General features: G+C 38.4%; 1 protein-coding gene across 1 annotated transcript in view; it reads left to right on the top strand.

The window, feature by feature from the left end:
• The window catches only part of Lgr4 (leucine rich repeat containing G protein-coupled receptor 4), a 101,353-nt gene that overhangs the window by 66,671 nt on the left and 22,268 nt on the right, over positions 1-12,414 (top strand). The window contains exons 3-4 of the mRNA XM_048360136.1: positions 5,928-5,999; positions 7,188-7,259. Coding sequence (XP_048216093.1) covers positions 5,928-5,999; positions 7,188-7,259 — 144 coding nt within the window. The remainder of the gene's footprint in view (positions 1-5,927; positions 6,000-7,187; positions 7,260-12,414) is intronic.

The raw sequence follows: 12,414 nt of genomic DNA, 5'->3' as shown, positions 1-12,414 counted from the left end.
ATTCCATGAATTCTTGTCTAGAATTCCAGCCAAATGGCTATGGTGAAATTTATATCGTAGGACAGAAGAAACTCAAATCCATACATTTCTCAACAAAGTAGCATCAATTGGTTTATTGTCTCCTTTGCACTTAGCTCTCTTACTTCAGTTGTTTCCCATGTTTTTGTGTTTTTTTAAATCCCAGTCTAATTCTGGTCTAGCCTACCTTGTGAAGTGTGGTATACTTATTCATTCTCAATGTTGACCAGTGTCCCAAATTTAACCAGCACTGTTTCTCCTTTCTCCCTTCTAGAAAGGACATTAGATAGAAAAATTGGTGTAGTACATGCATTAAGAGTAGAGGCTTTAGTTGAAACTTTTACTTCCCCCAAATCTTTCCCCTGAAAGGAGCCTCTAATGTGAATCCTTATTCCTTATGAATAATAAATGCACACAAAAAAAGATTCCTAAAGACATTACACACTGACCCATTTATATACTGTTTCAGGAATGGTTTCAGAGCCACTCGGCAAGCAGAAGTCCAATGGATTGATACTTCCCTCTCTTTCACCTCCCCCCTGCTCCCGGCCTTTTTGGTTTTTGTTGTTGTTGTTGTTGTTTTCCCTGTCTTTTCTTTCTTTGCTTCTGGGACTATTGTAGCAAGCATATTAAGTTGTGTTTACCTTAACATAGATTTGTCACTATTCAAAGCCCTTTTGATTTGTTTCAATTCTATTTGAGTATGTGCCCATTATGGGCAGTACATTGAGATACTACTTCTGGCCAGTAAGCTGATGTTTTGAGATGTTCTGGTATTTTAAGCCCCTCATCCCTCTTATTTAAGAAAATGTATTCTTTCAGCATATGTGCAGAATGACAGTTATTGTCTTGGCACTCAAATGCAGGCAAGCAGCTTTTTTTTTCTATTAAGAATATAAAGCGAAGTAAGAAAGTTCAAATGAAAGAGGAAAAAAAGCATACAGAAAAGGAAAATGAATTAGGGAAGCTTCCTGCTCTTGAACAGAATTACATTTCAAATCACATCTTACATTGGAGCTCAGTTGAGGCATTGTAGCAAACACAGGTTTCTGCTGCATGTAAGATTCTATGCAAAAGCATACAAAATAAATAAGAAGCTACTTCGTGCTTATCATCAAAATAGAGCACTTCCCATTTCTTCCAGTGATTAGAGGAAAACTAAGATGCATTCAGTGAGAAAGTTGTATCACAGGTGCCAGTGAATCAAAGGAAGGTGATATCAAAATGGTTTCATAGTGGCAGTAGTGTCCAACTTAGGCAGTCCAAACTAGGTTCCAATTGGCAGGGGCTGGAGTTGGGGTATTTCAGGTGAAGAAAAAAGGAGTGAGTAAAGAGTCAGGGGTGGAGAAAGCCTGGTGTTCTTGGACTATAATAGTGCTAAGGTGCAGAAGACAAGACCCACAGAGTTAAGGTGGAAAATAATAAGGTTTTAGGTCCAGAAAATTCACCAGGGGTAAAATGAGCCTTTGGGAAAATGCTCAAAGTTGTACTTTTTAAGATTTGGATCTCAGGGTATTATAATTAAGTGGTTTGAGGCAGGAGTTCTGTGGGAGTTCATGGCAGTAATCCAAGTGAGAAAAAAAATTGGGGCCTAAACTCAGGTAACAACAGAAAGAATAAGAGTGAGTAGATTGAGGGCTTGCAGAGTGACTCTCCCTAAGCTTGGAGACCAAAGCTTTGGGTACAGAGGGGATGAAGGAATGGAAGGAATGTCTGAGACTGTCTACTAGATACATAGACAGTTATGAAAGATGGAACTTGCTTCCTTCAGTTCTTATACTATTGTTACTACTGGGAGAATGCTAAAATACATACATACATACATAGTAGCAAATTAAAAAGGTTTTCTGAGGCCATCTACTGGGTTCTCAAGTAGTGAGAAATTCAATTAACTGTGGACCATAGCACAGAAGTGCAAAACCAGGCATGAAATGTAAAGTGCTTTCTTTCAGCACACTGGCGCTTCTCATACCTCCCCCCCATGCTTTTACACACACACACACACACACACACACACACACACACACACACACCTTCTACAACCCTCTTCCCCCTCTGAATGTGCTAAACCCTAAACAGAGTTCTGGTACAAGATCCAGTAAGAAAGACTGATTCCTTTTTCAGCCCTTTGCCTCAGGTCATCTCCAGCTGAGAGAAGGATGTACTGTTGTTCTGTTGGAAATTTCTCCATAATGTTGGTTCTGCTATTAGTGCATAGACAGAGCAGGCCTTGTTAGCTTTGGGCTGCTGGGTGAAAGGTATTAATATTCAAACAAGGTTTTAACTTTTCCAAATCGACTTTGCTACTTTTCTCCTTTCCGGGAATTATTTCCTAATCTTTTGGTGACACCCCAGAGGCATCACAGGTCAGGAGGAAATTGATAAGCATTGTAGTCAGCTAGGCAAGAGTTAGAATATTGACTTAAAGCTTAGATAAGTCAGCTTACCTCCCTGGTATCCAAATGTCTGTATTTGAGCTGTCCATATGATAGAGTATAGATCTATCATTGGCTTGGTTTTTTTTTTTTTTTTCTTCCAAGAATTTTGGGACTTTGCCCTAGCCCTGCTATTTATTCACTTTTCTCTTTTCTTGGATGGACAATTTTAGACCCAAAGCATGCCCTAAATCTGTTGTATTGCTGCTTTATAAAAAAAAAAAGAGCAAAAAACAAAAAAACAAAAAACAAAAAGGCTGTGAAGAATGTCATTGCTGGAGCCTTCTGGAAACCCAGCAACATGGTAAAATTAGGTAGATCCATTTCCCAATGTTCCACATGATATGTTTACTCTAGTAAGAAACCAAGTAATCAAAGTAGTGTGTCCTCTCGTGCAGCATTATCACTATCCACCACATACTAGGAATGTTTATTTCTCCAGATAGTTGGCTTGTGTTTCAGGATAAGCCTCATGCAGGGAGCTCATGTCGTCATTTATATTAAAGATAAGTAGAAGAGAAAGAGACTGCCTTTTGAAGTTAGGTTACTTTTAGTTTTCCCATGGTTTCTGAAGGAGCAGAGATTTGGGAAGAGGAAGCAAATATTTTGGCTAATGCGGTTAAACACTCTTTTTGTTGACAACTTAAGGTAATCAAGTGTTCTCTTTTTTGCCACCTGCTTTGTTACTTTATCAAATACTCTTTTTTTGTTCTTGAGCTCAGCTCAATCTACTGAACTAATCAAGGAACAGTGATAGATACAAAGACATTTAAAACAAACATAGCTTTTCTAACACTGAACACTGAACAGCTGGGGAGAAAAGAGTCAAATGACAATTTGAGTTGCTGGAGGGAAGATGGCTACTGCCTTTTAAGGCCTTGTGGAGAGGATTGATCTTTTGAAAGGTGACTTTGTAATACTTTGTACTATAGCTGTGGTTACCACTCATTGAATTTAATGAAGGAACTTGGGATACAGAACACCCTGAAAAGGGCTTGCACCAGGCTTATACTCAAGCAGACCAGGGATGGTGTGGCAAGTGCATAGTGAACATTTTCCAAGAGGAATTTATGAGAAAGCAGTTTCTGGCCATTGGTAGGTGGTGAGTTCATCAGTGAGTGTTTAAAGGGTGAAAATGATGTTGCAAGATGAAGCATTAAGAAATGTGATTTGCCAACAAGAAATATTTTTTTAAAGTGGAAGCAGTGGAGAGGCCTGAAAACTGTCATCTTCAACACTTTGTTTTACATATGGTGAAATCTGAGGGATAAAAGGCCATGAAACTTTAAAAAAAAAGTAAACTGAAGCACAGCAATATTTATGTGCATATGTATTTATGACTAATTTATAGCACAGTCCTACCTTGTAGTCACAACTCCCATGCCTTAGGTAATTCCATGTGCTAGGATTGCAGGCATTCATCTCCACTCCTGGCCAACACAGTCAGATTTTTAAGAATTTATTTGAGCAAACAACAATTCATGATTTAGGCATCCCCCAACCAGAAGTTGTTTTGTTCCTCCACCAATGGAGTCTAATAGAAGAGTTTCTGTTGGACCAATACAAAAGCAAAGAAAATATTTCTATTATCTACAAGTATACAATTGCCTTCTAAGTTTGTTGCTATTTCTGATTAGTTTACTAAGTTCTGTTTTTTCTCTAATACGAGCATCTCCAAGAAATAGAAATCAGAAAACCAAGTTTTACTGTTATTTCAAAGGTTTTGGTCACTTAGCGACCTAATGGCTTTGTCAGCTCAGAAGTTCTTCAGGCCTGATCCACATTTTAAGTGGCATTAACAAGGCTGAAGTTGCACTAGGAATGTGTCTTAGTGGCTTGTCTAGCATGCATAAAGCATTGGGTTTGATTCCTCAGCACCACATACACAGAAAAAGCCAGAAGTGGTGCTGTGGTTCAAGTGGTAGAGTGCTAGCCTTGAGCAAAAGAAGCTTTGGGACAATGCCCAGGCCCTGAGTTCAACCCCCAGGACTGGCAAAAAAAGAAAGAAAGAAAAAAGGCTGAGGGTGCTGTACCAAGTTAGGTGTTAGGAAATCTGAATTATGAGACTCCTTGAAAAGCACACAATATAGAGTGCTAAATGCCTTGTGAAGAAGAAGCAAAGTACATGGGGAATTGAGGTGCATAAACACTATGTTAAACCTGTGGCACCTGAGAATCCAGCACTGTTACCCATGTACTGGGAAGAAATCACTCAGCATACCCACTTTTTTGATCCTTGAGTCATTTCATTGCCCCTCCATCTTCAGCATCTTCTTTTTAATGCAGGTTTTCTTTTTAAAGTACAGATTATAGCTGCTTCACGGATATAAATTTGACAAAACGAGGAGCAAGAGGGTACTCAATTTTTACCATGAAGGTGCATAGCTATAATTTTCTAGTCCATGCTTGAAAATGGTATTTTAGTTCACAAGTGACTTTCTCAAGTTCTTGTCCTGTCTTTGTTTCTGTTTTACACTTTTCATTTCAGTATCACTGGGAAAATAGGAGGGGAAGCAAATTGTGTGCTTAGGTTTCTTACAAAAGGACCCAAAGGATTAATTCTCTTTCCATGTTCCATACACCACTCTTATCCCCATTAAATTTTTCTATTTAAGAATTGCTTTAGCCACACTTTGACAATGAAGAAAAAAGTTTAATTAAAAAAATGAGGGGCTGGGAATATGGCCTAGTGGCAAGAGTGCTTGCCTCCTACACATGAAGCTCTTGGTTCCATTCCCCAGCACCACATATATGGAAAATGGGCCAGAAGGGGCGCTGTGGCTCAGGTGGCAGAGTGCTAGCCTTGAGCGGGAAGAAGCCAGGGATGATGGTGCTCAGGCCCTGAGTCCAAGGCCCAGGACTGGCCAAAAAAAAAAAAAATTGTTTTAGGAAACCATTTTTTAAAAAAGACGTATGTCTCTGTAGGCCTTTATTGGGAAAGTTATGCTTTCAGTGACTCATGTGTGTGTGTGTGTGTGTGTGTGTGTGTGTGTGTGTGTGTGTGTATTGCCTAAAATATGCTACCTTGGGTTATGCTGAGATACCAGGCTGCCTCTCCTACCAAGGCATTCTCCCTTGGCAGACTGGTTTGCTGTGATCTGTACAAACATTTCTGCCTTCTTACTAAAAGTCTACATTTATGAGGCCCTTGAAAAACACTGCAAGCTGCACAGTGACCGTGAATAGCAAACGTAATTTGGCTTAATGTGTTTTGGCTTGCTTGACCTCACCAGAATAAAAATGTGTCTGCTTAAATTATTGTATGGAAAGATTTTTAAAAAAAAATTCTCAAAATGCTTATATTATTGGAAGAATCTTGAAATCATTTTAGCAAAGGTTGAAGTATGTGTTTCATGCCACATAGACTTGAGAAATGTTTAACGTAGAGTTTTAATCACAGATTAGATTATTGCACATTGTGAAATTTAAGTCTGAATTACTACTTTTTTTTTTCTCTTGCTACTTTTTTTCTAGACAATTGGCTGGCAACGACCTTTCTTTTATCCATCCAAAGGCCTTGTCTGGTTTGAAAGAACTCAAAGTTCTGTAAGTAATGCAATTTTAGAGTTTCACAGCTGGCTGTGTATTTTCTTTTTACATAGTGGACATGCTTGGAGCTAGGTTAAGCACAGTTTCTTTAAATTCAGAGTTAAAAGATATAAAAGGTGGCTGGAGTAGTTTGGGAGGATAGAGGTTGATTTAGGCAACGTTGGGTCTAGATATAAAAAGTTTAAACTAAATAATAGGCATTCTGACCTTTAGGCTATTACAGTTGTGAAACTAGTGCATCAAATCAGAACCATATTTAAGATTTACTGGCTGGGTTTATTTCTACATATTTTATAGCTACCAGAACTTTGGATTAGCTGACCCAAAAGGGATAAGAGTTTATAAGACCTTCAAATGTTAAAAGCATTTTAGAGCTGAAGGAATTGCTATGCCCATGATTTATATAGCCAGAGAAGGAACAGGAAATAAATTCCAGTGGTTAAGAGTTTGGAGGGTAGAAAACTAAGAAACAGGTGAAGTGACTGTACCTGCTTTTCACATTGGTCACAACCTGCCTGGGCATGGTTCTTTAGTTCAGTAAGCTTGGTAGGCCCCTAGGTCTTCCATCGCGTGGTTATGATTTGTGTCAGGCTGTCATTTCCTTGAAGTGACAGAAATGATGTAGGGCAAAAATTAAAAGAATCTCATGTTCAGTAGGGATCTGTGCCTCTTTTCTCCAGGCCATCACTCTTAGATGATGACTCAGTTTTTGTGTGGGTCCTATATGAAGATATGCCTGATTCTCTCTAAGAGCCAAGGGTCTTTCCTCCTGTCAGAACTGGCTTTATCTCATGGCCAGGTTTCTCAGGTCCGCTTTATTCCACTTTGAAAAGTTATTAGGTTTTTCATCCTGATTTGCTTATTATAATTCCCAGTTATAATTTGTTATACCTCCTGTTAACATTAACCAGTGCCTAGACTGATGAATATTAGTTAGGGTGTCTAAGGTTCCAGGAATGAAACAACCCTGGAAATGAAGGTTACCCCAGCAGGTGTATGTTTGGAGGTGGCTTCAAATAGCAACCCAAGTTTTATTTATGACTTCATATCAGATGCTTCTTTTTTTTTCTCTTTTCCTCTCTTTTCTTTTGCCATTCACTGTGAATGCCTTTTAAGGGATTAATGACTCCAAATTATTCAAGGAAAAAAGTGGTTATTAATCACTAACCAAAAATTTCCTTCCAGAACTCTCCAGAATAATCAATTGAAAACAGTACCCAGTGAAGCCATTCGTGGACTGAGTGCTTTGCAGTCTCTGTAAGTAACTTTTAAGTCTTCTGTAATCCTTGAAGCATGCGGAGGCTGCTGCTAAATGAGTATAGAACAGGATCACTAGGGCAAGGGGAGGCCTGTGTTCTCATCTGAAATTATAATTAAAAAAAAAAGGATGGCTAGGAGTTATTAACAGAGTATTCTCTGGTGAAGGAAAAGTTGGTCGTTTACCCTCTTTCTTATCTCTGGGTCTAGGAGAAAAGTGCATGGATGTTGGGTTTACTTCCATGAACATGTAGCAAATTTAGTGATCACATCTCTGTGATCTGAGTTAAGTGTTTACTGAAGTACTAGTATTTTCTACTCGACTGGCTCAAAGAAGCTTCTGTTTCAAGGGGTAATAATGATTAGGGCAAATGACTATAATTCCTTACTTGTGGACATCAAATATACGTTGATGGTAGTACTGTAGTTACTTGGGCTGCCTCTTTGCTAGGTTTTCTTTTTTGAACAAATTTGGTTTTATGTGCCATGTTTATGGTTATAACACGGTTTCAAACACATGTAGTCGCTAATGTTAAAAAAAACTTTTCAAATACTTCTCCATTTGTTTCTGCCTTTTTTGTCTACAAATAACTCATTTTTAATATCAATTCTATATTCTTGATAGGTGATGAGAAAATGACTGAAGAGGGAAGGAAGGATTTTAATTTTTTGTGGTACATTAAAAATTGTTATTATGAAGGTGATATTCAGAAGGGTAAAGAGTACATTTCTTTTTGGACAATGTCACCCTGAAGGGAGAGTTTTAAAGAACTTTGTCCAATATCAGACAACTCTAGGGCCAATTAATAATTCAAAACTAGATACATTTGTTTTAGAATTCTAATTACTGTATTAGTAGTTAATAGGAAGTGAATGTGAGACTGAAGTTAAAGACTAAACTATTGTAAAAGTTAAATGTTACATTCTATCTGTCATAAACAGGAGTTGGTCTTTCCATTTCTAGTTCAAATTTTCACATACATAGCCAGTTATAGAATCTAAGGATTTTACCTGGGATTTTACAGAGAGTAGAGTATTAAGATAAGTACAGGGGCTGGGGATATAGCCTAGTGGCAAGAGTGCCTGCCTCGGATACACGAGGCCCTAGGTTCGATTCCCCAGCACCACATATACAGAAAACGGCCAGAAGCGGCGTTGTGGCTCAAGTGGCAGAGTGCTAGCCTTGAGCGGGAAGAAGCCAGGGACAGTGCTCAGGCCCTGAGTCCAAGGCCCAGGACTGGCCAAAAAAAAAAAAAAAAAAAAAAAAAAGATAAGTACAGAATGAGTTTCTTTACGGAGATGTTATTTTGGTGAGTCTATACTCTCTCTCACCTCAGGCTGATGTACATGGAGGGCTAGAATTCTTTAAATATTTTATGTCTATCTGTATGTATGTATGCATGTATGCATGTATATATGCAGTCATTCATTTTGTACTGGGATTGGGACTTGAACTCAGGGCCTAAAGCTGTCCTTTAGCTTTTTCACTCAAGGCTGACTGTCTGCTACTTGAGACAATTCTTCCAGCTTTTTGTTGGTTAATTGTGGATAAGAGTCTCACAGACTTTCACTTTTTGTTGGTTAATTGTGGATAAGAGTCTCACAGACTTTCCTACATAGGCTGGCTTTGAACCTCCATCCTCAGATCCCAGTCTTTGGAGCAGCTAGGATTGCAGGCATAAGCTACTGGTACCTGACATTCCATTAAAAATTGTAAATAATTCTTGTTTTCATTTTTTTTGCTTCTGCAGAATTTATTTTCCTTTAAGGTCTTCAAACTGAATTGGTATTTCCTAGTACATAATAATCAAGATTAGATCAGTCATGGGGCTTGAACTCGAGGCCTGGATGCTGTCCCTGTGCTTTTTCACTCAAGACTAGTGCTCTACCACTTTGAGCATAGCTCCACTAGAAAGACCAAAATCTTATTTCCAACTTTAGAGTAGAAAAGTTCCCAGGAAAACATATGAACAGTTCTTTCTCATTGGTGATCACTAAGTATATTACAGTACATTTGGTATTTATTAATAGATTTAAAGTGTTGTTTTCCCACAGAAATCAATAGAGGGGGTTTATTTTAAAAGAAAAACATACTGTGCCCATCATTCATTAAGTCTCTTAAATTATCTCCGAAATTATGAGAGTTTGGATGGGACTAAGAAAACACATTTTTTTCTTTTATCTTTTTAGATTACTCATCTATTTTTATATGTAGCAGAAATTCAATGAGGTGCTATAGAAGAAGGAAATGTGAGTTTGTTAGCATAGTGGGTGTAGTGATCAAGTTAGATAGAACTGAAATTCTGTCCTGGTATAAAGCAGTCTTATCAGCAGTGCTTGAGTCAGTTTGAAAATCTGATCTTCAGACCCGAATTACAAGAAAAATTTCCTTGTGGTTTTGAATGGTGCTTAGAAGGAGCAAAGTCCATTGGAGTTGAAATTGGCCAGAAGTGGTTTGAGGCAAGTATGTGCTTAAGAGTGACTGTAAAATCTGATGGTGAATTGTTCATATTAAGTAAATAGGAAGAATAACAGCCTCTGACAAATCTATGAAAATGGCTGGAGCCTCTTCTGAACAAGATGTTATCCCAAGAATCTTCATATATTTTTTTTCTGTATTTTAGACCACATTTACACTGCCTGTCAAAGAATCTCAAAGATTAAGTTTCCTGAATTTTCCTTATACTTTGACACTGTTTACAACTACATTTTCATTACAGATCAGTCAGAGAAAGCTTTTGAGTACACACTTATTGATAGCAGAGACATCTGGCACTAAAACTGCATATAATATTTTGCAACTTTTTAAGTCAAAGATTTTAAGAATGTGAGCCTTAGATATAAAATAGATTCTTGAGAATAGAGAATTAAAGAATATTTTCAAGACAAAAGTAAGTCAATGCAGTTAATATATGGTTAACCTTTTAACAATAAAGTTGCACTTAAAAGCAATAGCTATTTCTTGCCATATGGAGTTTTAATAGTAAAATAATTTGAAGAAACTTACATAATTGTTTCACTTTGTGAGACATGATGCTATGTAGCAACTAATAAAAGCCAGTCAGTTGTATCATTTTCCTGGTTTGAATGTTAACAGTGTAGATTGATGGTACAAAATAACATTCCTCTCCCCTCTCCTCCCCTTCCCCCTCTCCTCTTCCTCTTCTTTTTTCATTTCTTCCCTTCCTCCCTCCCTCCCTCCATCCCTCCCTTCCTCCCTCCCTCCCCACACCCTCTCTTTCTTTTTCCTTCCCTCCCTTCCTGCCCTGCCTCCCTCCCTCCCTTCCCTCCCTCCCTCCCTTCCTTCCCTCCCTCCCTTCCTTCCCTCTTTCTTATGAGTACTGGACTTGAACTCAGAGCCTGTCCTTAGGTGTTTATTTTTAATTTTTAAATTTTTTTTTTTTTTTTGGCCAGTCCTGGGCCTTGGACTCAGGGCCTGAGCACCATCCCTGGCTTCTTCCTGCTCAAGGCTAGCATAGCACTCTGCCACCTGAGCCACAGCGCCCCTTCTGGCCGTTTCCCATATATGTGGTGCTGGGGAATCGAACCGAAAGCTTCATGTGTAGGAGGCAAGCACTCTTGCCACTCGGCCATATTCCCAGCCCCTTAGGTTTTTTTTGTTTTTTTTTTTTTTGTTCAAGGCTGGTACCCTACTTGAGCTACACCTCCGCTTTTGGCTTTTGGCGGTTACTTGGAGATTATTGGGGATAAAGTCTCAAGGACTTTCCTACCTGCACTGATTTCAAAGAACTGTCTCATGCTCTTTTCTTCTTGAGCTGACTTCAAACTGCAATCCTCAGGTCTTAGCCTCCTGAGTGTCTAGGATTATAGGTGTGAGCCACTTGTGAGTCTTAGAACGCTAAGATAATTTTCCTTAAATCATTGATTGGTCTGTATGTGAATACAAGCTTCACATACATGAATGTCTCCAACACCCATGAGTGAATTGAGGTGTAGTGATTAGCCATTTTAGTCATTACAATCCTTTTTCACATTTAACTTCTAACTAAAGGATTCAGTTTTTCTATAGTTCATATGTTAAAACCTTCCACTTTCCATAGTTGTGTTTTTTTGCTTATAATCTTTTACTTATATATACCTCTTCTAATTTTAGGAAAGTTGTAATACAGTGGAAGGTGTTTCTATGCTTTTATTGTCGCATTGATGTTTTGTATAGAAGACAAGTTCATTAATTTTTAGCTCTGAACTCACCTAGCTATCTTACTTTAAGGTTTTCCTTTTTCTTTGATAGTATATAGCATAGAATTAAAAAGAACTAGCTAATGTATATTATACCTTCCAGTATTTTATTATATATTAAATGGAATGGGTTTTTTTTTTTACCATATTGTAAAGAAACAATAAAGTACTTGGTGTGTGTGTACTTGGAAGTTTATTGCTGTTTATTTTATTCTCTGCAAATTCACATTATTATCCTAAAACAAGCAATTTAAACATTCACACTGCTGTAACATTGAGAAACTGAGGAGGAAGAACTTTAATTTTTTTTTTTTTTCCAGTCCTGGGCCTTGGACTCAGGGCCTGAGCACTGCCCCTGGCTTCTTTTTGCTCAAGGCTAGCACTCTGCCACTTGAGCCACAGCGCCACTTCTGGCTGTTTTCTATATATGTGGTGCTTGGGAATGGAACTCAGGGCTTCATGTATACGAGGCAAGCACTCTTGCCACTAGGCCATATTCCCAGCCCCTGAACTTTAATTTTTAAGTTATTACCTGGTCTACAAGAGATTCCATAACCAATACACATCGGTGTCTCTCCAGACTTTAGCTCCTTTTCTCCTGTGCTTAGTGACTCTGGCTTTCTGGTTTTCACTGGCTCCCACCAAGGTGATTTATGCTGCTGGGTGCCTTTGATCTTTGCCTAAACCCCTCTTTGCTTAGCTCCTGCTTCTACTTGTTCTTGTTCGTTTTTTAGGTTTCAGATCGGACATCACCAACTCTTTTCATAGGCCCTGGCACATGAACTTAGGATAACACACTAATTTGGCTCTTGCTTGCTCACAACCAATGCTGTCCTGCTTGAACTGTGCCTCCAGACAGTCTTCTTGCTGGTTGTTTTAGAAATGGTATTTCACAGACTTTTTTGTCCAGATGGGTTTCAAATCTTGATTCCCCTGAATCTCAGATTCCTGCTTA

Source organism: Perognathus longimembris, chromosome 13 (genome assembly GCF_023159225.1).
Source record: "Perognathus longimembris pacificus isolate PPM17 chromosome 13, ASM2315922v1, whole genome shotgun sequence".
In the NCBI taxonomy this organism is placed as follows: domain Eukaryota; kingdom Metazoa; phylum Chordata; class Mammalia; order Rodentia; family Heteromyidae; genus Perognathus; species Perognathus longimembris.
This window is presented reverse-complemented; position numbering and strand designations above follow the sequence as displayed.